Below are 23,714 nucleotides of genomic sequence, written 5' to 3'. Positions count from 1 at the left end.
TGTTTCTCTGTGTCTCTCTGTTTTTTCCATTAACTTCTCTTATCAGGGTCAAATACGCAAAACATGAATACACCATTTTAACTATTTCTAAGGGCGCAGTTGGGTGGCATGGGGTGCCTTCACGAAAATGCTGCGTAACCATCACCCCCGTTGTTTCCAGAACTTGCTCGTTATCACGAAGAGAAACTCTGTCCCTGGTAAACACTGGCCCCCCCCCCGCCCCCACCCTGTTTCTGTCGCTGTGGATTTACTTGTCCTGGGTCCCTCGTGTAAATGGAATCCCATGAGTTTAGTCCTTCTGTGTCTGCAGTCTTCAAAAACGCAGGTCAGGGCAGGCACGGCTGGGAGAGTTTTAGGTCCGCACGTCCAAGCCAGTAGCTGTAGCCAGCGTGGCTGTTAAATTTAAATTGATTAGAATAAAGTTAAATGAAAAGTGCGGTGGTTCAGTGGGACCGGCCGCATTCTGAGTGCTCGGTGGGCACGTGTGCGTGGCTGCCCGGCCCTCAGCACCCACACGGAGCGTTTCTGTCTCCAGAAAGTTCTGCTGGAGGGCCCTGCTCCAGGTTCACGGAGACGAGAGAGACCTGCTGACCAGCGCCGTGTGTGACGGGGCGGGACCCTGGGCTGGGCTGTCTTTTACTTCTGTCAGCATGCTTTGCTTCCTTTGTCTTCCTGTGTGGAAGAAACATCAGGGCGTTCCTTGGCGGGGCGGGGTCGGTGTATGTTAATCTCCTGATGTTGCCGTTGATGCTGTGGACGGGGGGCATCCTCGTTCTCAGGAAACATGCTTGGATGTTTGGGGGAAAGGAGGTCACATCTGCAGGTTACTCTCACATGTTCAGGAGAATTGTACACAGACACACACTCAGATGCACACACCCAGATACACACGCACACACAGGATGGTTAACAGGGCACAACCTCGGAGCCCGTGTTGGCTGTGGCAGTGACCCGCCCGGGCCAGCAGGACGGGGCAGCCCAGTGCAGAGGCTGCTCCAGGCCTGGGTGTGTCGCCCGCTGGGGGCGGGCGGCGGGGAGGTTGGTGTCTCTGTTGGGGCACCTGCCCTATGGAAGTTCTTGGCGTAGCCAGGTTCTCTCTGGACCTGCCGTCGCTTCTGATTCTGGCCTGTCCTTCATCTAAGTCTGTCCGTGGGTCTAACTCTCTGGTGCGCAGTCCCAGGCTCTTGGCAGGTCTCTTGAAGTCGGGCTGTTGGGCCCTTAGTGCTGCTTATGGATGAGGACGACTGGTAGACCCTGGGTTACCCTTCAGCTGTGTGCGCCGCAGTCCTCACCCCTTGGTCACCCCCACCCCAAGCTGGATTGGGTGGGCTGATGGCTCCCACATACCTAATGCCCACTCTGCCATCAGGGTACACAGTTAACCCAGCCAGGCCCGTCCTGTTAGGCAGCCAGGCCTCAGGAGCGGAAGCCACTCTCTCCAGGTCCCGCACACTAGAATCATCGACAGGATTCGAACCTGGGGCTGTGTGACCCCAAGGCCTGCACTCCAGGCCGCCTCACCTGCTGTCCCCACGTCCTGACCAGCTCTTTCCCACGGGGACTGGAAGCTGGCTGTCCGGGTCGGCGCCTGCCCCATCCCCCTGGCTTGGGCTGTGTTGCCAAGCCCACCGCAGGTGCCTGGCTGCCGGGTGGAGGAGGGACCCCAGTGTCGATCTGGGAAGTGGATTCCGGCCTTGTGCACCACCAGCCCCTGCTGCGTCTGGTATGTGTGCCGCTCCCGGTCCACACTGCTTCCGTGGGGCTTTGTCACATGTCAGGAAACGGGGCGTGTCCGTGCCCAGGAAGGCATCACGCACGTGTGTGCATGTGTGCGCGCGTGTCCCCGCTGACTGAAAACCAGCGTATGTTGTTCAGTGTTCAGACGTGTGGATCCCCGCGCAGGGGCGAGCGGGGCTGCCTGTGACCGCAGGGCGTCCTCTCCGCGCAGGGAGGTGGTGGTCCCCGTCGGCACACGGAAGCGGAGGTTGCTGCTGGCAGCGTTGCTGCCCTCACTGACCGTGCAAGCTGAGTAATTTTCCCTTCTCTCTTCTAGTTCCTGTGTTTGAAGAACATACGTACCTTCCTTAAAGTCTGCCACGACAAATTTGGCTTAAGAAACAGCGAGCTGTTTGACCCCTTCGACCTCTTTGACGTCCGAGACTTTGGCAAGGTGAGTGGTCTCGCCTGGCGCCGGCTCTGCTGCAGATGGGCCCGGCCTCTCCACGCAGAGCCCGTGCTGGGCAGGTGCAGGCTGAGCTGTGTCACAAACAGGAGGGGGCACGTCAGGGGCTGGGGGTGGCGGGTGGCCCCTCTTGCCTCTCAAGCCATTCTGGGTGAGGGCATCACGGAGCCAGGAGGATGGAGAGGGGATGCAGGGCGCGGACGGGCACGGAACGGCGATCCCACCCCAGCCTGGCCTTGCTGTCTGAGCAACCCTGAGCATTTATTTTCTGCCTTGAATCTCCGACTCATCGCGGGATGATGGGCCAATGTTAGTACCTGCTCCGGAGGGGGCGGGGCCGGCTGTGACGGTGCGGGTACCGCGTTCATTGTGCGGCTCTGAGAAAGGAGGCATCGAGGTTGTACCTGAATCAGAATCTCCTCCGGCTCTGAGGAGGCATCGGGCAAGGAGGGTGGTTATCTGAACGCCCAAGTGCCTGGAGGTGGTCCCCGAGGTCTGGGGCAGACCTCCCGGGGCGGCTCCCCGTGTTCTCGGGAAGTGTCACTTGGCAGCGGTGCTGCAGGCGTCCCTCTGGCACAGGTGAGGGCGGCCTGGGCTGGGCAGTACAGAGGCCGAGGTGGGGCTTGCGGCTCATTGTGGCTTCCTGGTGATCCTGGGCTCAGAGTGCCAGCGCAGGGTGACACGTCCCACCAGGAAGCGCTGCAGTTCCAAGGTCCCTCCTTTAAAAGATGGGGGCAGGACTGAGATCTCTCATTGGTGGATTGGGGCTGAGGGCTGGAGTCAGCCCGGCTCCCCGCTGCCCTGGGTCCCGGTGTCTTCGAGCCCCTGCTTGCTGGCGAAGGGCCTGCTGCTGGCACCGGCTCTGCAAAACGGCCACTTCCCGGACTACCTGGGGCGAGTTCCCACCTGCTGATGGGAGCTATCAGGAGACACTTACTGCCTGCTTTATCTGAGGGCTGTTATCGGGGACCTGGTGTTTGAGGCGTGTTCTATGGCTGCATGATTCATGCAGTGCAAGGGGAATTTTGTATCTGCAGCTGCAAATGCTGAGAAGTCAGTTCCAAGAGGAGCCTTTATTTGAAGTGCCATCAAGTGTCGAATTAGCGTCAGTAACTGGGGCTTTCCCATGAGCCTCCTGGGTCTGACGGACTCTTCTTTGGGTCTGAAAATCTCTGGAAATGAGATTGGGGAACCTTGTCAAGGGCCCACCTCTGTGTAATCAGTCAGCTCAGAGGTTTCTCTTCCTCTAAATGACTCACCCAGGTCCCTCCGGCTGCAGGGCGCCAGTCTGGACTCTGAGGCCCTAATGCCTTCCTCTGTCCGGGGCACGTCTGCTGGGGCGGGGGCCGCGGAAGCGTGAGTGGAGCCCTGCTGGCCAGTCCTTTCCCCTACGTGGGCTTCTCCGTTTTCAGAGTGGCTTCCAAATGGATTAGAATCTCTCTCCTGTTACTTCTCCTCGTGAACAGCACCAGGGAAGGCCCTTCAGAACACACACACACACGCACACACACACACACACTTTCACAAACGCACTCATATACACACTGGTATTTAAAATAATTGCATAGAGAAAAAGACGGGCTAGACCCCGGCCAAGCACCCCCGGCCCGCTGTGACACGCAGACTGGTCTGCGCCCCGCTTTCCTTTCACCTGGCTGCAGCCGTGTGCAGGGATGCAGGGAGCACTTAAACTTGGGTGAAACGCTCGTCGTGGGGCCTGCTGACCTTGGCGAGCACCAAGCAAGGGGGCAGCCCCCGTGGCGGTGGGTGGTTTGACCCCCACACAGAGGGCCCGCAGGGGGCGAGCCCGGAGTGCAGTGGATTCGGGCCATCAGTCCCGGTGTAGGTGGGTGCTGGGGACGGAGTGGCGGCGAGGGACCTGCCCAGCCCGCCGTGGAGGCACGGCACGCAGGGTCCCCGGGCTCTGGGAGCGGCAGGGCTGGCAGAGTGCTGTGATGCCCAGAGCTGGCCTGGTCCTGCCCCTGCGCTTCTGTTGGGTCAGAGGGACCTGGTCCAAAGTCTGGGCCCACAGAATGGCCGACGACCTCAGCAGATGACCCAGTGACTCTGACCTCTCCCGGTTTGCCGAGGAGCGGGTGGGGCCGGGAGCCCTCGGCACGGTGCCCAACCTAGAGCAGGTGCTCGTCAGACGGCGGCGCTGTGGCCGCTGTGGTGCCCTCCCCGCCCCCAGGTCTGCTTGAAATGGAGCCGACCCCCGTGGTTGGGTGGCAGCCCCCTCTCTTATTTCTTTGCTGTTACTTTATCCGTGAAGACTGAACATCTGCATTTTGGGAGTCAGAGCCCGAGGTGGGGTGGGGCTCAGCACATGGACCGCGGAGCCCTGAAGGCTGGATTCAAGCCCCAGCCCTGCTGTCACCTGTGGGCGGCCATGCCCAGGTGACTTTCTCCGAGTCCTGTCTGTAAGCTGGTGACGAGGCCTGCGCCCTCCGAGGTCTCTCGAGCAGCACGCAGACCCGTGCGTGTGGGCTCTCGGCGCCCGGTGCGTGGCGGGGGCTGGCTCTGGTTCTCGGCCGCACATCCCTTTGGCCCTCCGGCCTCCTCTGTGCTGCGTGGGGGTGGCCCATTTGTCCGTGTGTGTGGAGGCTGCCCGGGCGGGGACCGGGCCTCCTGAGGCTGCTGGCGCTGCCCGGGGAGGCGGCCCTGGTGGGAGCGCGGCCTGCCCGCCGCGTCCTTCCTTCCCTCTGGCTGAGTGTCCCCGTGCCGCTCTCCTTCTCGGCGGTCTGCGCTCCGGGCTGCGTCTGATGAGGGGCTGGGAGAGGCTGGGCACCGAGACATGCTCCCTACATGGGAGCCGCGGACCACGGCCTGTTTCGCTCGGCAAGTCCCTCCTGACATCTGGGGACGAGACACCCTGGAAAACACACACCAGCGGGTCTCAGGCTCCCCCCGGCCGCACTGCTGTCTGCCCTGCTCGGATATCCGAACACGGGGACTGTCCCCGCCCCAGTGCCTCTGGGAGGCGCCGCGGTGGACAGCGGGTTGGGGTGCAGTGCGGGGCTCCGGCCTGCTGGCTGAGGAGCAGGTCTGGGGGGCCCGGGCCCCTCATTCAGGTGTGATTTATGAGGACGGGCCTGCGGACCAGTCACCTCCACGCACAGAGACAGCGGACACAGCCAAGGTCCCCACGGCCCAGGAGCCCGGCCCTGCGGGCACACCCCTGCCTGTCCAGCGGTGCTTGGCGGTGCTCGGGGATGTCCGGCCGCGGGGATGCCGGCTTGCTCTGCCGTCCGCCCCTGCCAGCCCAGCGGGGCAGGAGGATCTATCTCTGGGGGCAGTTCTGGTCTCTGCCGACCGGAGCCCGCCTGGGTCCGGGTGAGAGCGGAGCTGGGGTCTGTGTTAGGACTCGTGGGAAGGGGGCCGGCTCTCAGTGGTCCGCCGCGGGGGCCACAGGGCAGGGCAGGGATTTGAGGGGCGAGATTCCCTGCTGGCTTTCTGCCTGGTCGTCTTGCATCTGCATACGTGGGATTCTGGAGTGGAAAGGACCCTCGTGGGATAGCCGGTTAGTCAGTCTCAGGCTGGTTTGGAAATCCCCAGATCTTTTTCTTTGCTATTATTATTATTTTAATTAAAAAATGTTTTTTGGAGGGGAGGTAATTAGGCTTGTTTATTTATTTTCATGGAGGTGCTGGGGACTGAACCCAGGACCACGTGCCTGCTAAGCACGCGCTCTGCCACTGAGCTGCACCCTCCCCCCTTTCCTTTGCTGTTGTTTAAGGTTTATGGTGTGCAGGTCCTGTCTGGGTTTAGGTTTGTGCTGGTCATTTTCTAAACAGCTGCCTCTCTGCTTCCCAAGGCTCTCATGTTGTCGGGGTTGCCCCTCGGGAAGGGAAGGGGCGTTCATTCGTTGGTTCCTCCACTCATCTCTCCATTAAGCCTTCAATTCACCGAGTGTTTATTAAGCACTTACTGTGCAAGAGATAAAACGGAAAGGCTCACATGACCTTTGTCCTCTGAGAGTCACACAGGTTCGCTATTGTGTGGTTAATGGTGGAAAAAGGAGGGAGACAGTGAGACTCTTCCCCTGGCGCCGGCCGGCCCTGCCTCAGCCATGCCACCGGGGCCCTGCCTCCGAGACTTCGGCGTGGAGGGGGCCAGGCGCTGCGGAGCGCGGCTGCAACGCAAGCTCCCGTTGCTGGGGAGGGAGAACTCCTCTCCGGAAAACCGCTGCGCAGAGTTGGGCTGCCTGGCGTCCGCCTGTTTCCAGAACCGGCAGGGCCCTCCTCTTGCCCCTCTGGCCTCTGGGCTTCCCCTTCCCGCCTTCCCTTTGGGACGGGTGCAGAGAGGAGCTGATGCTTCAGGGTGCTCGAAGTTGCAGGAAAGGGTTTTCTAAACCCAGGAGGAGTGCCGGGAGGGGCTGCTCCATGTTGTCCGGGACGGGCAGCAGGCGGGGGCCCCCTGGAGAGGCTGCGGGAGCCCTGGGGGCAGCCCCCGTCCCCGGGAAGCTGGCCAGGCCCGCGCACTGCGCTGTCCTTCTGGGACCTTCTCTCATCCGGAGCGGGGATGGAGGGGCGGCCGGCGGGGAGGAGGGCTTCCTGTGAGACCCAGTGAGGGTCGGACCGTGCACGTCTTTGGGCTCTTTGAGCTTTTGTTTCTGCAGGGCTAGAGCGAAGTCAGTGACGGCCCAGGGTGCAGCAATGTCATAGGTCCTCGGAGAGGCAGTAAACGGCAGTCACACCGTTTTTATGAGTGATTTGTCCCTCTTCTTGCCAACCCGCCCTGCAAGCTCCAGCAGCTCCAGCAGGAGCTGAAGGATCCAGAACATTGGTTCCGGAAGTTTTTTGTTGGCCACCATCCCTGGTATTTTCCCGAAGGGTCACATTAAAGGTATTAGATTTCGGCTCAAACCAGCCCAGTCGGGGAAGACTGGAGCTGCAGTTCAAGAGAAGGGCCTGAGACTGGAGCCAGATGCCGGGCCGTCCCGTGTGGGGAGGCGGAGACCCGGGGCCTGCTCCCTTCCCTTCTTGCGTCCCCCACGTGCCCTGTTCTGGGCGCCTGTCGGGCGCGCGGGGTCCAGGAAGGGAAGGAGTGTGGGAAGGCGGAGCGGGTGGCCGGTACGAGCTGGGTCTTCCCAGGACGCCTCTGTGTGGAGTCTGGTTGGAAACTGTGGCGCAGGGCCCTGCGGTTTCCTTCTGGTTTTTAGGGCCTGGAGATGGTAGACAGTCATCATCTCGAAATGGCAGCCTCACGCCCTCCTTGTGAGCTGGGCGACCTCGGTGCACGGGACCCATTTTACAGAGCAGCAGGCGGAGGCTCAGAGGGTGAGCGACTTGCACAAGGTCACATGGCCTTGGTCAGTCAGCGTCTCCTGTCTGGGAGTTTGCTACGAGCAGGGCAGGGAGGTCGTGGCCGGCTTCGCCAGCACAGTGCCTGGCCCTGGGTTTGCCGCTGGGGTCAGTTCGGCCCCATCTGCGGCCCCGGGCAGGTGGCTTTCCCTGAAGTTGATTCCCTCCCCTGGAGAATGGGAGCAGGGCCACTAAGCCGCTGCTTGGAGCCCCACGGGTGCTGCTACGGAAGGCTCCGCCCGTGGTCAGTGAGCTGGTGGGCTTCCGTCTTCCTCGTGGGCATAGTCCTCTGTGCAGTGGCCACTGTCAGCGTGTTTCCTACGTGGGAGTGAGACGTGTCCCCTCTTGACCTCCGGGGCCGTGGGCAGGAGGCAGGGAGGGAGGAGGGAGCCCAGGGGTGAACCCCCGCCTGCAGGAGGCCTCGGCCGGCCTCTGGTTCCGCGTGGTCCTGGCCACTGCCGACTTGCCCCCGAGCTGTCTCTCAGCGCTGGGCTCCCCTGCAGGTGTCCTCGGCCCGCGTGGCCCTCCCCGCCGCGGCGGGCCCGCCTGCCCGCCCGCCCACCCGCCGTCCTCACCTCCCTGGGGCCTGTGCTCAGATCTCAGTATTTGAAACGGTGGGGCTGCCTCCCTGCACAGATGCCCGCTGTCTGAGCAGACTCCTCCCCTGCCTGGGCCATGGGTCACCGCCCCCGGCGGGGCTGTGAACTTCCTCACCGTAGGGACCTTCGTGCCTTCTTTACTAACGTCTCCAGGGGCCTGGAATCCAACTGCGGGGGCGCCAGTCTGTCCTGGTGTGAGTGCGTGGATCCTCCTGGAGGAGCCAAGAAGCTTTTGGTGGGGATGGGGTGGGGGGCACCTTGCAGAAGGCCCTGGCACCCTCAGTGGGTCAGGAGGCCCAGGCTGGCCCAGCCGCCTCGCTGGGGCCTGGGGAGACTGGACGTCCAGGTGGCCCTCCAGGGTCTTCTCCGGGGGTGCCCCGCTGCCCATGTCAGGGACCCGGTCAGGTGAGGTCTGGTGCTGCTTCCCTGCACCTCCCCAGCCCGGCCGCCCTGCACCTGCAGCTCTGCCTGGTCAGCGCGCCTCACTTTGGCCCCCGTTTGGGTGGATTAACAACACGAGGGGACGGTCCAGGAGGCTGTCTCTCTCACTTGAGTTAAGGAGCAGAGCGCACCTTCTATTAAGTGTGTGGAATGCTCCTGTTTATTATCCATCAGGACATTCTGCTGAGCTCAGAATCTCCCGAAGCCGTTAAACCTGCCCCTCAGCACGGCTCGGGGGACGACAGGCCACTTGTTAAGTTAGCGTGCGGGGGTGGGGGGTGCAGTGTCCCCCCAGGGGCCGGCCTCGTCGGGAACCAGGTCCTCTGCATCCATGAGCTCTGGCTGTCCTCAGGGGCCTCAGGAAGGAAGGACGGAAACCGGGGCCCAGACAGAGGACACACCTCGCTCGTGTCCTGTGGTGATGGTGACACTGGGGTCGGCTCGGGTCCTGCGGACGGCAGAGATCAAGTTCTTATGTGCTCCACCTGCCCCTTCCCTTCTGCCAAGTGAGGCAGCTGTGTGCAGGGACAAGGCACGGACAGCCGTGTGGAACCCTGCCACCCGCAGGGGGTCGGGAAGCTAGGCTGGAGGCCCGCGTAGAGACCAGGAGGGCGTGTGGGGGCCAGGAGGCAATGTAGAGGCCAGGAGGCCATGTTGGGGTCAGGAAGGCTGTCTGAGGTGAGGCCAAAAGAGGCCTGATTCAGGAGGGGAGGGCTGACCAGCAGCTCTTTAAGGACAGAGCAGTGAACGCACGTCTGTCCTGACAAAGGTCAGAACAGGTGCAGATAACTCCCTCCTGCAGTGGGTCTGGAACCATCTGGGCCTTCTCGGGAGGCCAGGAGGAGGCAGAGGGCAGGGCTTCACTGAAGCAGAGTGAGTCCACATTTATCTGTTTTCTGTATCGCATTTTGTCTGACGTTTTGCTTACAGACAGTGTTTGGAAGAGGTTAAAAACATAGTTTGAAACCATGGGTCCCTAACAGCTGAGGAAACCCGCCTCCTTGGGAATGGGGCTTTGGGAGGGTGGGGAAGGCTAGGTCTGAGGGTGCACTGGTGGTGGGCCAGGCCTGGTCACACTTCTGGGATGAGGAGGCCTTGGCCTTGTGTCTGCCCTGGATGTGGGAGGCAGGCGCGTGTCTGCCAGCATCGCAGTCCGTCCGACTGTCTGCCCATCAGCAGTCCCCTGCCCTGGTTGGGCCCAGAGCCTGGATCTGCTGCCCCAGCTCCAGCCCCCTTGGCTTTTGTCCTTGTCTCTGTTCCATCCCTCTCTGCCTGGGACCCCCTTTTTCATCAGCCTGTCCTCTGCCCACTCCATCCCCCTGGGCAGCACCTGTCACATGCTGTCACCCCCTCCGGTGCCTGTGGCAGGCATCACTTGTCGATCCCAGCACCTTCCCACTGAGCCCATCAGCACAGCGTCCCAGCACCCTGACAGTCTACTGGAGTTGGCACATGGGAGGAAGCCAGTTCACTTTGCCAGACCTCCCACCTGGCCTGTAGTTGCTAACACCCCTTTTCTTGTCCCAGCTTCTCCCCTGAACACACACCCACCCACCCCTGCCCTCTGGACTTTCTGAGAGTACTGATGCTCTGGAAGCCAGGTAAAGATGGACCAGCTGAGACACCTGTGGGGGCTTGGGACAGAATGTGATGCTGGGGAGGGGGCGTGACCCACAGCTCGCCTCACCTTTGGGCCATGGTTTTCCTCTCTGCACAATGGATCTGCAGGTCAGCCCCGTCTCAGAGCTGCCGGAGGGATATTTGAGATGATGTGGTTGTGTGTCCTCATGTGCGAGTCCCGCGGGTGGCAGTGCCCACGTTGTACCAGCCCAGCCCGAGCAGGCGGTGGCGGCCTTGGCAGCTGGTGGTGGTGCGGTCGCGGGCCCATTCTGGGGCCTGCAGGCCAGCCCTCCCCGCATCTCCGCCCCACTGCCCTGCACCCATTTCCCCGTCTAGTGTCCTCATGGACCATCGCGGCCTCCGGGCTCCGCTCGAGGAAGAAGGTGGCAGGCGGCCTGGGGCATCCGTCCGACAGCCCGACCTCCGGCCCGCGCCCGCCCGTCACTTTGCGGAGGGCGGCTGCCTCGCGCTCACCCGGGCTCTCTGTGCCCGCGCGATGCCCGTCGGCCGCCGCGAGCTCGCCTGCGCTGCCCGCCTGTTCGGCCGCGGCTTCCGCAGCACCCGCGGCACTGACTGCTTACTCACGGGCGGCCCCGCGGGAGCGGGAGGCAGGCCTGCCGGCGCGGGCTTTCCGGGCCTCTGCCTGGGAACATTTCCTCCTCTTAACCGAGGACTGTCACCTCAGGACGTGTTAACCACCCGCTTCCGGGAGAGCTCGCCCACTGGACACACGTGTGCACACGCGTGCGCACACACGGAGTCAGATAAGCCCATCGGGTGCTCATCCCGCGTCTTCTCTGCCTCCCGCTCCAGATGGGGACCACTGGCCGTCGTCGCCTGTCAGGTGGGCAAGGGCGGAGGAAGCTTTGGTTTCGGTGGCTGAGTCCCTACAGTCGGCGAGCTTTGGGAGACCTGGGCCCGCCGCCCTGTGTGAGATGGTCCGCGCCTGTGCGTGAGGCCGGGGAGCCTCTGGGTCTTTGGTTTCGTGCCTCCGTCCCCTGCTGTGGGGTCCCAGGGAGGGGCTGTTGGCCGAGGAGGTCACTCCGTGACCCCTGGGGGCGGATCCGTACCTGTGGACACCCTTCTCACTTATGATTATTTCTGGGGAGGGGACTCAGGTGCCGTGGGAGCAGCAGTCACGTCCGACGGGGAGGCCAGGGCTGGAGGAGGTTCAGGAGCGTTGCGTCCAAGCCCTGCTTTGACCGCTGAGCCTCCCTGCGCGTGGGCAGGCCCCTGCGGTCCTCTCTGGCCCGTTTCCCCATCTGAGGACAGAGGTTGGATTGACTGGCCGACCTCTTGGTGGCGGTCGTCGGGGGTGGGGGGCGTCGGGTAAGCCACACACATCTTCATCATCGCGATCTTCCGTGACTGCCCTGCAGGCCCCGCCCAGGTGTGTGGGAGCTGCATGTTCTCAGCTAGTCCTGGTTCGCCCCACGTGTTTTTTTTTGGTTGGCATCCACGGTTAATTAAACTTTAATTGGCTAATTGTTTCTCCCCTGTGCCCCAAGACATTAATTGTTTCTATTGAATCCTGACAATTTGATGTTTGCAACAAAAAAGCTGAATGAGACTGAGAAAGAAAGGAGGAAAAAAACTTCAAAATGCAAATAATTGTAACAAAGTGTCCTTTCTTGGCATCCTGGAAGACTTTCTGAAGGAATGTTGCTTCTGCAGATGCCACGTGGTGGGGGTCTGTGGCCAGTGGGGCCCCGGGAAGCCTCTGAATCACGGGGTGTGTGGATGTGACCTTGCTGGGGGAGAGGCCCTGCTGTGGTTCAGAAAACTTTCCCCAGGTCCCCAGCAACAAGGGTGCAGGCAGATTCCCTGAGTTGCCGCCTGAAATGTGAATTAGGGAGTTTGGGCCGGAGACCTGGAATATTTATCCTGGGTTGTCCTTTTTGACTTCTATTCTTCAAAAAAAAATTATTGTGATTAAGCGGACCGAATGTAAAGTGTACCATTTTAGACGTGCTAAAGCATCCGTTTCAGTGGCGTGCCTTACATCTCCAGCATGGCGCAGCCGTCCCCGCTGTCTTGTTCCAGAACGTTTTCTTTACCCCAGAGGGAAACCCTATTTCCTCATCTCCCTCCCCCAGCCGCTGGCAACCACTAGTCCGTTTCCTGTCCGCACACAGTTGCCTGTTCTGGACGTTTCCCAGAATCACTCAGTATGTGGACTTCTGTGTCTGGCTTCTTCCACTCGGCAGGAGGTGTCTGAAGTTCATCCACGATGTGGCACATGTCAGAATTCCATTCCTTTTAGAGGCTGAATAATATTCCATTGTATGGATGGACCACGTCTTTATCCATCACCCACTGATGGGCATTTGGGCGGTTTCTGCCTCTTGGCTGTTTTGAGCAGAGCTGCGGTGACCGTGCGTGTGCAAAAGCTTTGTTTACGTTTATTCTTGAACTCTGTCGACTGCAAAAAAATGTACAACCTAAAAGTTGAGAGTACGTTTTATTCGTTGGACTGTCTGAGGACTTGAGCCCAGGAGATAGCCTCTCAGATGACTCTGAGGAACTGCTCCAAAGAGGCAGGGGAAGGGCCAAGATCTACATAGGAGTTTTTGCGACAAAGACCAGGGAGTCGGAACATCAAAAAATGGCTGTTAATTAAAGAAGAGCAGGGGTCGCGTGTTAAGGAAGTTAGCGCTTGTCTGTGTGTGGGAAGATGCAAGAGTCTGTGCTCATGAACTCACTCCTCTGATCCGCCCCTGCGCTGCCCAGGGCCAGCGTCCGGTGCCTTCCCACCCTGAGCCCCCAGGGGGCACCATGGGTGGGGGGGCTGCAGGGGCCAGGGTGCCTGCTGGTCTGCGTCCTGGGCTCCCTCCCCTCCCTCGGGGGCGGCGGGAGCGGCTGATGACTTGATGGCCGCAGCATCCTTTGTTTACCGACATGGCTGCAGTACTTTTCTTTCACGACTCCTAAGCCCGCATCCCACTCACCTTCCAAAGTTCCAGGCTCCGGAAGGCTGATGCCCCCAACTCGCTCCCAAAGAGCAGAGGCCGCCAGCCTCGCGCGGGGATGCAGGCCCTCAGGCAGGCCTGCTGGATCAGCGTCGGTTTACAAGCCAGATCTGTGGGAGAGGCGAGGCTGGGGGCTGTTGTGAACACTGCTGCCGTGAACACAGGTGTGCAAATATCTGTGTGAGTTCTGCTTTGATTCCGTTCGCTTCTATACCCACGTGTGGGATTGCCGGCTCACACGGTAATTCTGTGTTACATGTTTGAGGGACCTCATCATGGTTTCCACAACGTCTGCACCATTTTACATCCCACCAGTGGTGCATGAGGTTCCAGTTTCTCCACTTTCTCACCAACACTTGTTATTCTGTGTGTGTGTGTGTGTCTGATGGCAGCCACCTGAACGGGTGGGACGCAGTATCTCCCTGTGGTCTGATTCCACCCCCCTGGGGTCAGTGATGTTGTGCATCTTTGCACGTGCTTGCGGGCCGTCCGTGTGTCTCCTTGGGAAAGTGTTCATTCGCATGTTCTGCTCGTCTTTTAGTCATATGTTTGGGCTGTTTTTTCCCTTTTCGTTTGACCATGTATTTGAGGGAGGCAGGCGTTCAGCTTTTAGGACAGGGCGTCAGTGGGCAGGGCAGCCAGATGTCACCTGCTGACGGTCACGGAAATGCTCACGGAATGGCCGCAGTCTGCCCCGTCCAGCCCAGCTCTCACCTGTCCCCTGACCTTAACCTTTAAAATCTCCCCACCCCAGGGTTCTCCCTCCCAGGCCATCAGGTCCACTAGGAACGCCTGCTTCCCCAAGGCCAAGTGTCAGGCCCCCTTCCCTGGGTGGGAAGCTCAGGCAGCCGGACGCTCTGGGGTCACGGTGGCGACAGAGCCAAGGGTGGGTGTTCGTTTCCCTCCAGCTCAGCCTGGGGGAGCAGGGAGGCTGCCGCCCCGCCTCCGGGGAATGGGGTGAACTTCCAGGGCTGCAGAGCAGCCTGAACCCAGATGATGCCTGGGCCCCTCACCAGCTCCGCAGTGAGCCACGAGCCCCTTCCATCTCCTTGGTGTGGTCAGCACACCTGTGTGGCCTCGTCTGGCCCACTAAGCCTGCCAGTGCTGGACACGCTCAGGTTAACTGCCACCTGCAGATGTCATGAGAACAGCCCTCACGTCCAGGCCTCATGGCTTGATTTCCAGGAGGAACGAACGTCCCAGCAGATGGGCCGTGGAGAACTGTGTTAATCGGTAGCTGATTCTGGTACTCTCTCAGGCCCCCGGCTTCCTCGTGGCTTCACCCTGGAGCCAGGCGGGGCCGGAGGAGCTCGCGGGAACACGGTGTAGCCAGCTCGGAAGCCAGAACCTGTTTCCCGGGGCAGCCTCCGGGGGTGCTGGGGTCCGCTGCCGGGTGACACGGGGTCCCTGGGCATCTGAAGGAAAAGGTGCTTCTTCGGGGAGGGCTGGTAATCCGTGCAGGTCAGCAGGCTCTGACGAGATGCTCACTGAGAACGTGCACACAGGCTGCCGCTGGGCCGCTCTCACAGACGAGAACGCCTCATGGGGCGGTTGAGGCCGGTCGCAGTCCCACTGGTCCAGCGAGGACCGGACCGTTCTAGCCGTCCTGGGAAGGCCGGGCCTTCAGTCTGGGCTGCGTGCAGCCGTGTCACCACTGTGGCCGACATGAGGCCTTCCTGGGATGAGGCGGCTGTGACCTTGGCCCTGGCGACGCCACCATTGTGGCCCCTGACTGGGGCCATGTGCGGCCTCACTCTCTGTGCCTGTCCCGAACCCAGTGCAGGTGGGTGCAGGGAACGTGAGTGCCTTGGGTCTCTCTTGACAGGAGGAATCAGTCAATGTCATGGAGCAGGAGGGGATGGGCTGAGAGTGGGCCCCTAGCTGCAGCCCTGGGTTGGTCTGGGAGGCTGCAGACAGTGGCCGTCAGGGAGGAGGGTCCTGTATTTGGGCTCAAGACTCAGCGTCCCGGGTCCTTGGAGCAGAAACAACTTTCCTGTTGGACATTTGACTGTTGGAAGAAGCCATTCATTCATTCAGTCATTCGGCAAACACTGTGGCATGCCCGTGTGGCCAGGTGCAGGGGTCAGGGTGCTGAGTGGCCAGCCCCCATTGTCCCTGCTCTCGTGCTGGCGAGGAGAGGGGGGCGGATCTCTCACGTGCCTGAGCCCTGAGGCTGGGGGCCGAGGTCTTCACGGGAGCCTGCGTCTCTGTCCCCCGCTTTGGTCCTCCACGGACCCTTTAAGTATCCCCATCTTTCCCCTTAGGGCTTCGAGTTTTCACAGGTTACACATATGAAACCAACGACACTTACTAAGTAATTGATTTTCCTATTTTTAGTTAATCAGAGACTGATGATGAGTTCAACCTGATCCATGCCCCACACAGAGGGTGCACTGGCCAGAGAGGGTGCGGGTGGGAAACTGTGAGTTGGGGATGGTCGGTCTGGGTGTGTTCACGGTATGGAGACCTTGGGGACAATGACCTTCACCCTGGGACTGTGACCTTCAAGGACCCCAGTTGGGTGCCTGTCACTGCAGAGGACGCAGCTGGTCACCAGCGGGCAGCCGTGGTGGCTGGCAGATGTCTGCTCGCCGAGGGGAGAGTGGAGGGAGCTCAGAGGGTGACATGAGGCACCCCGACCCTGAGCCAACCCAGGGCTCCCCTGTGCCGGGGGCCCTGGGGGGGCTGGCCACCTGCTGGGGCTCAAGGCTGGGCATCCAGGGAGGAGTGTCCCCTGCCGGTGTCGATGTGGTACCCGCAGAGTGCAGGCCCTGGTGCCCAGGCGATCGGCAGGCAGAAGGGGCACTGTGCACCTCTCTGCCCTGCCACCCAGGCTTTCCTCTCACTGCCTGACCCAGTGGCGTGGGCTCGGCACCTCCTCGGTGAAGCCGCCCTGGGTTGCTCCAGCACAGGTCCTGGAATGCCTGGCCTCAGCCGTCTTCCAGACAGAACCCTTGTGCCACTGGGGACACGGAAGCCCTCTGTGGGTCTACGGCAGAGCCTGGGCTCCCTCCCCTGGCCCCTCGAGCCCAGGCCCTGGCTGGGGGGAGGACTGAGCACAGTCCCCCCGGGGCTGCCCAGGACGAGGCCCGGCCTCCACAGCAGGTCTTGACCTGTTTGAGCTGCCTCTTTCCCACCCGGGAGGCAGGCAGGCAGGTCTGGCCCAAGGGCAGGTCCACTCTGGGGCCTCCTGGGCCTCCCACAGCACCTGGCGAGGAAATGGCAGCACCCTGCAGGGCAGGGCGGAGCTCCCCGAGCGCTGCCCCGGAGTGCGGGTCTGCAGAAGGCAACCCTGGGCTCCGCTGAAGGACCAGAGGGCAGGAGGGCCCTCGCCTCCCGGCCCAGGGACGCCGCGGCCGCACTGTCCCTTTTGCTTCCCCTGAAACAGACCCATCCACCTGGCTCCGGCTTCTGTGCTGTTTCCGGCTCGCGTTCCTGTCTGATCTGAGACTGAAGTATTTTAGCTGGTGGCAGGAGTGGCTCAGTGCCCTTTCTCCCTCGCGAGAGGGGAAGAGTGTTCAAGGAAAATCCAGCGACCTGGCGCCTCCCCTGCCGAGCGAGTGGCAGCCTGTGACCCGCGGCCTGGAAAGGCGAGGAGGTGGGCGGCGAGGCCCTGGGCTGGGAGTCTGGGCACTCGGGCTCCTGGAGCCCTCAGCTGGGGCTGTGCAGCTTCGGGGCAGGGCCCGGGGGCAGCCCCAGGGCCGAGCGAAGAACGCGGGGGCTGGAGGCTTAGGGCTCATTTCAGGGCCCCGCTGGGCCCTCCTCGGTGGCCAGGCCTGGGAAGTCGCCTCCATTTCCCGTTAGCAACAGCTCCACAGGTGGGCGGGGGGCACTTGGAAGCGATGCCACGGTGCTGCACTCATGGAAGCAGCACACGGTGGTGGTTTTACCCTTCGGTGGGCAGTAGGGTGTGTGTCGGAAATGCAGCGACATGGCAGTGAGGGAGGCCTGAGAGGAGGCATGGACAGTCCAGTCGTCAACCCCGAGGCCCGAGCCAGGCCCGGACAAGTGGAGAGAGGGACGAGGTGGTGAGGATGCTGTGAAAGGACCACTGGATCTTTGGGGTGGGGGCGGGGGGCAGTGGGTCCCAGGGGCTGAGAACGGGGGTGTCAGGCCCGCCCAGATTTCGGTTCTGTATCTGTTCGTTAAATGCGTGACCTTGGTCATCTACACATCCTCACTGGCCTCAGCCATCTCATCTACAAAATGGGAAGCAAAATTACATTGCTGGCACCAGCCCCCTGGAGTTGGGGGCGGGGTGGAGGCCCAGCCTTGTCCTCGCACCAGGGGGCTCAGAAGTCCACCCCCAGGGGCTCTCGCGTCTGGCCTGCATTCCTAGCTGTTTCTAGCGACGTGGTAGCCGGGGCAGGAGCTGGCGAGGGTCAGAGGGACAAGGCGCTGGGCCGCTCGGGAAGGAGATGCTGCGCCGTCCACAGGCCTGTCTTCCTGCCACAGCTGAGACCTCGCTCCTCTTGGCTTAAAAACAGTTTCTAGCTGAGCCGGAGGCACCAGTTCCCCTTCAGCGTTTCTAACGGGTTCCCTGTTAAGTTTGACTGGAGAAAGTCACCCCGAGGTGTCTTTGGAGTGGGAAAGGAGAGGCGTCCTCAGCCTGGGGACGTATTGTCAGGAAAAGCAGATTAAGTCGTGTTTAATGGTGTCAGAATCTCAATCACTGTGGAAGATGGAGTTGGTGAGGCAGAGAAATGAGAAGCTGCTGCCGTCCTTCGGAGGAGGTCGGGGAAGGGCGAGGTGGGCGGGGCGGGCGGCGGCCCGGGGCTGGGGTCTCAGCGGGTGGGGCTGCGAGGTGGGCAGGCCGCTGGGGGGGCCTGGCTTTCCCAGGGTTGTGTCAGTTCTCTGCTTGATGGTCCCAGCCTCTGCGGGCGGGATGGGGGGCTACCGTGGCCTGAAGCTTTGCGTCCCCCAAATTCGTACGTTGAAAACTGATCCGCAGTGTGATGGTTCTTTGAGGCGGGCCTGTGGGGTGATGGGGTCATGAGGGGTGAGCCTTTGAATGGGATCAGCGCCTCGCAAGAGAGACCCCCCAGCAAGCTCCCTCTCCCTCCCACCACGTGGGGGCACCGCTAGAAGATGGCCGTCTGTGAGCCGGGAAGCGGGTCCTCCCCAGACACCGAATCCGCCGGCAGCTTGATCTTGGACTTCCAGCCTCCAGAACTGTGAGAGATCGACATGTGAGGTTTAAGCCACCCGGTCTGTGGCATTGCCCCCCGGCTGGACTGAGACAGTGCCCAGCCAGCCTCTTCTGTCTCCAAGGTTCTCCCTCTGGGGCCTTTCGGGTCCTTTCCTGGGGGGATGGGGACACAGAACCAACTCCGCCCTTTAGGGGTGCTTCATCCGGCAGATTGTCCAACCCCACCCCCTGAAAGCTTTTGTTTCCTCGTCTGTAAAGTTAAAGGGAGGGTGACACCTGCCTCCAGGGTGGGGAGGATGCCCAGTGAGTGAGTGCAGCTCTGGGGGGCCGGGGGCCGCTTGGCAGGATGAGCTGTGGCCCCGCTGTGCAGTGTTCACATTTTCACTGGGACCATTGCTAACGGCACGTTGGGGGTTATGTCTCTGCAACTCACTGTGAACGATAGCTCTACCTTTTGTGAACATAAAAAAGCCCTTCTAGCAAAAAAAAAGTCTCTGTTTTTGTTGAGGTAGGTTCCCAGGTCTCTGATAGGTCATAAAAAATGTTCAGTTTGACATTCCACCATTAGAGAATCATTCCTTTCACTTAGATTCCTGTTGACGTAAGTGACCCAGTAGGCTTTATCTCGGGTCCTCTCGTGAGAGTGGATTGTGATCAGGAACGGAGAAAGAACTTGGGCGCGGCAAGGGGAGGACAGGATCGGGGCCCCGAGGGACGAGAGGTGCAGAGTCCAGGGAACTGAATGGGTTCTCAGGCTGGCCCGTCACTGGCCCCTGGGTGGGGAGGGATGGTCTGGGGCCCGCTTGGCTCTGATGGTGGGCAAGGAGGGAGGCCCAGGCAGACAAAGCCGAGGCCTGTCCAGGAAACCCAGCAGGGGTGCAGAGATGGGGCTTCCTCTGTCTGTCGGGTAAATCCTGCAGCCCCTAGCCGGCTTTCCCCCTGTTCCCCCATCCCTGCTCTCCCCCCAACCCATCTCCACCCCAACCCATGAGACCCACTCACCACCCAGAGCCACTCCGTGGGGCTCGGGTACCGGCCCTGCAGCAGCAGGCAGGCAGGTGCTCATGTCTGTCTGGGCTGCGCTGCCTTTGTCCGCGCCCACCCCTTCCCTCCCTACGAAGAGGGCGTTATCCCGGGAGAGCGGCTCCCCCGTGATCACTTAAGTTAGCCCTCAGCCCGGTAACGGGCTCCTCGCTCCTTTATTCCGCCTTATCTGAGCCAGACCAGAGACCAGGCCTGGCTCCGGGCTGCCCCCAGCTCCTCCGGGGAGCGGATGATAACCCTGTGAGGGGCAGCGCGTCTGGGAGGAGGCCCCCCCTGCTCCCCGTGGCCGTGCGCATTTCCTGCCAGGCCAGGGAAGGGAAGACGTAAGGTGTGGGTGCGCTTGCGTGTGTGCTGTGAGTGTGTGCCTGCTGTGTATACACATGCTCGCGTGTGGTGCGTGTGGGCTCGTGCTGTGTGTGTAGGTGTGCGTGCTTGTGTCGTGTGTGTGTGTGTGTGCATGTGTCGTGGGCCGTGCTGTGCATGTGACTTCTGAGCCCCCAGTGGGAGACAAGGGGCTCACTGGAGGCTCGTGTTCTCGGGGGGCTTTGAGAAGCAGCCAAGCACCCCTCTCCTGGCACTTTCTTCAAAAGGAAGTTCCTCGTTGTGGCATCTCTGCTCCTGGGGGGAAGTTCAGCTGGATGTTGGCAGTTGGAGCCCGTGGGATCCCAGAACGAGCTGAATCCCCCAGAGACGATCAGGTTGGGGCGGGTCTGCAGGGAACAAAGGGTGGACGTGGCTCCTGTGTGGGGCAGCCTTGTGTCTACCTCGGGAGAATCTCCTGATGTCACCGGGGCCCTGGAGGACGAAACCTGGGGGCCCGTGTCAGTAGGTGTGTGCCCGCCCCCCTGCGCCGGGGCAGGAAGGACCCCAGAAGAACTCCCCTCGAGCCCCTCTTCTCCAAACAGCTGCGACCGGGGCCCCCTGCTTCCTCCCGGCTCCCCTCCATGTGCGAGCCGCCTGCGCCTCGAGGGATGCTGATGCCACCTGGCCGAGGGCAGACGCGGCAGCAGGAGGACGTGACCGGCGTCCTGTTCTGTCTTCCGAAGCCCTGGACCTGCTCCTCCGCTGCTCGTTGCGACTGGGAACAGGGCTTGTGTGTCTGTCCGTCTCCCTCTTTGGGGTAGAATACATGTGGTATAAAATTGGCCACTTTAACCCTTGTGAAGTGCAGTTCTCTGGTGTTAAATCAGTGGACAGTGCAGAGCGGCCATCACCACTAATTCCAGAACGTTCCGTCACCCTGAAAGGAGACCCCGCACCCATTAGGAACTACCCTCCTCCTCCCTCCCCCCGCCCCCGGCAGCCACCAGTCGCTTCTCCTGGACACGCCGTGTTAAGTGGAGTCGGAGCACACATGGTTTCCGTGGCTTCTTTCCCGCAGCGTCACGTTTCCAGGGACCGTCACGTGGCAGCGTCAGTGATTTGTGCCTTTCTCGGGCTGAGTGACTGCATCGTGTGGCCCGCCACGTTCCTCTGTTGGTGGCCGTGGCCTTGCTGGGTGCTGGGAGCTCATGGACTGGTACTTGTTGAAGACCTGTGCTTGATGCTTTGGGTACGCGCCCAGGAGCAGAATTGCGGGTTATGTGTTGATTCTGTGTCTCACGTGCCAGGGCCACGGCCTTCCCGACTCCATGTGACAGCCCAGGGCACTTCCTGGGCTTTAGGGCCTGAGGTGTGTAAGCTGAGTTGTCATTTCTGCTTGGGTGGTGGCTTGTGTTCCAGGATTAACGTTGAGCTGTAGTCAGTCTGCCATCTGTGCTGCTGGAGCAGGGGTTTCTGGCATTGTGGGGGCTCTGGACAGAAGAGGGGCTTTCCTGAGGGAGGCCACCCTGTCCCCGGGACGGACTAGGGGAGCCTGCTGGCATTGCTGTGTGCTCCTCTCTCCTTCTCCGCTGTGGGCCCCACCCCTGCTTCCCCATAACCTCTCCGTCCCCAAAGGGCAGTGTCTGTTGCCACAACTCCATGGACCTTCCTGCCGGCCTCCCCATTGCTCCCCCACAGTGGGCTCTGTGTCCCTCGTCCAGAGCCTGAGCACCTCAGTGGGGCCCCGCTGGAAGGTCTGGGGACAGGAGGGCTACAGGAGGTGGGGGGGTGAGGGGTGTGGACAGTGGGAGGGGGTGTGTCCGGGGGGAGGGGTGTGTCCGGGTGGGGAGGGGGTGTGTGTCCGGGTGGGGAGGGGGTGTGTCCGGGAGGGGAGGGGAGGGGGGCTGATTGTCTGTTGCCAGATGCTGGCTTCTGTGCGTCTCTGTTCACTGCCAGTGAGCTGGTGGGGGTCGTTCGACTGGCTGTGGGAGCCGGGGACACACTGTCCCGAATCCACCTGGAGCCCGGGGCGGGGGTGACCAGAACTTCTGCTGTTCCTCACTCTCCCTCTCACGCCCCGCGCAGCCCACCCGCACACCCTGGGGGCTTAGCTGCCTTGGTCTGTCCCTGCGGCTCCCAGCCGGCCGTTCTGCCCGCAGGAGCGCGTGGTGACATCTGGAGGCGTGTTCCCTTGTGTATCTTGCTTTTCACTGAAGCGCAGTTTGCGTAGTTCCAGGCACACAGCAGCGCGGCCCAGTTACACGTATCCACACGCATGTGTATGTGTTCAGGTTCTTTTCCGTGGCAGCACTAGAGACAGTTCCGATGGTCACAACTGGGGGCCAGGGGGTGCTGCCGGCATCTGGCCGGGGAGCAGCAATGCAGCCCCCAGCATGGACCGTCCAGCCTCAGAAGTCCATTGGCTGAGGCCGCGGAGCCCTGAGTCACCTAGAATTGGCTGCCGCTTGCGTCCCACGCGGGTAGCTGACGCCCCTGGGTTATTTTTCCTGTCTCTTCTCTCTGCTACGGCCCCTGCCGCCCCCCCACCCCAGCCTGTTCTCCTCACAGCAGCCAGAGTAGCCTTCCAGATGCTTTCAGGTCTGATGGTGCACCCCCTCTGCTCAGACCCTCTGCTGGGCCCCACACTCAGAGGAATGGCCAGCATCCCCACGGGGTGACCCTGCCCTGCTGTCCCTGGTGCCTCTCTCCTCGCCCAGCTCTGCTGGCCTCTTCGGAGCTGCTCCGTCAAGCAGGCCACTCTCCCCTCCGGACTCAGCCCTGGCTTGGCCTCTGCCTGGACCGTGCTTCCCTAGATGGCTGCACGGCCCCTCCCTCACTGCCTTTAGGTCCTCCCTGCCCTGCCCACCCTATCCTGACCGCTCCCTCCCTGTCCACCCCACCCGACACTGCCCAGCTTCCTCCTGAATGCTCAGTCATCTTGTTAATTTGCTCGTGTCAGTCTCCCTAGAGAATGCCGGTCCCATGGGAACAGGGGTCTGTCTCGTGCTCATCTACAGATCTCAGAAACCAGAACCGTGCCTGACCCAGAGTTACGGCCCTGTCCCAGAGTTCCGGCCCTGTAAACGTTTGCAGAATGAATGCATCAGGCCGGACCGGCAGTTCCTGGAGGTCGCCCCGGGCGTCCTTTCTTTCCTCCCCAAGCACACGTGGGCACCCTTCTGGGGGCCTGCGTCTTTCTGGAACAGGCTGGTTTTTACTGTTCCTCCCCAGTGCTCCCTGGATGGCCCCACGGGTTCTGACAGCTGCGGGCGGAGTTTTGCCTGTGGTGGTGCGGAGGCTGAGGGCGGTGGGGTGGGCGCTCGCGCGCTCTGGAAGCAGGAAGCACAAGCCTGCCCTTCTACTGACTTCTGCTGCTCACCCAGAAGGCAGCCCCTGGGGGAACGGCCTGATGGAGTGCTTAATGCCGCCGAGCGTGTGCGGGCCCCGCTCGGGAACCGTCTGGGGCCTTCCAGAATCAGTCGGACATTGCTGGAGAGGGGAAAGCAGCTTCAAGGGGCCGGACCTGGTTGGGCTGCCCCAGCACCCCTGGGGCAGTGTCGTGAGCCTGTGGTTCTCTGGGGACCCCTGCCAGGGCTGTGTCCCTGCGCAGTGACTCTGCACAAGGTGGGGGGGGGCGCTCTCTCAGTGCCTGGAGGCTGCCTCTCTGAGCAGGCCTTTCCGGTGAGCGTGGCTCCCTGCCTGGATCCAGGGCATTGACCCAACCCAGCTGGGCAGCCCCGAGCACCTGCCCAACGTCCCATCCTGGGGTTTTGTCGTGGGGCCAGAGTCCATCGTGGCTGTGAGAGCACCCACAGTCATGGGAGTTCTCGGAGGAGACGTTTTTCAATAAGAAAGCGTGGTCGGGACAGAATGTTGCAGAGGGGACATTGTGCCAGCCAGGGCGCACGGTTCTCCCCACAGGTGTGTACACCCGTCAGCCGGAAGGCGTGAATTAGGGACTAAAAGAAAACACTTTCGCTCACTCACAGGACACCTCTGACACCAGATGCGGGGGTTTCCCTCCCCGAGCGACCCTGACGCCCCCGCAGTCAGCACAGACCCCACCGGGGAAGGGCTCAGCCCGGCAGACTGGCCCCACTGTAG

At 61.6% G+C, this 23,714-nt stretch overlaps 1 protein-coding gene across 6 annotated transcripts in view; it reads left to right on the top strand.

Annotated features, from left to right (window-relative positions):
* Nucleotides 1–23,714, top strand: part of VAV2 (vav guanine nucleotide exchange factor 2) — a 168,233-nt gene that overhangs the window by 35,370 nt on the left and 109,149 nt on the right. For all 6 annotated transcript variants that reach the window (XR_012506627.1, XR_012506626.1, XM_074362617.1 and 3 more), the window contains exon 2: nucleotides 2,054–2,170. Coding sequence is in view for 4 of the 6 variants with exons in the window: in XM_074362617.1 (XP_074218718.1) it covers nucleotides 2,054–2,170 (117 nt within the window). In the remaining 2 variants the exon portion in view is untranslated. The remainder of the gene's footprint in view (nucleotides 1–2,053; nucleotides 2,171–23,714) is intronic.

This window comes from Camelus bactrianus, chromosome 4, assembly GCF_048773025.1.
Source record: "Camelus bactrianus isolate YW-2024 breed Bactrian camel chromosome 4, ASM4877302v1, whole genome shotgun sequence".
Classification (NCBI taxonomy): domain Eukaryota; kingdom Metazoa; phylum Chordata; class Mammalia; order Artiodactyla; family Camelidae; genus Camelus; species Camelus bactrianus.
The sequence above is the reverse complement of the archived record's forward strand: the minus strand, read 5'-3'. Positions and strand labels throughout refer to the sequence as shown.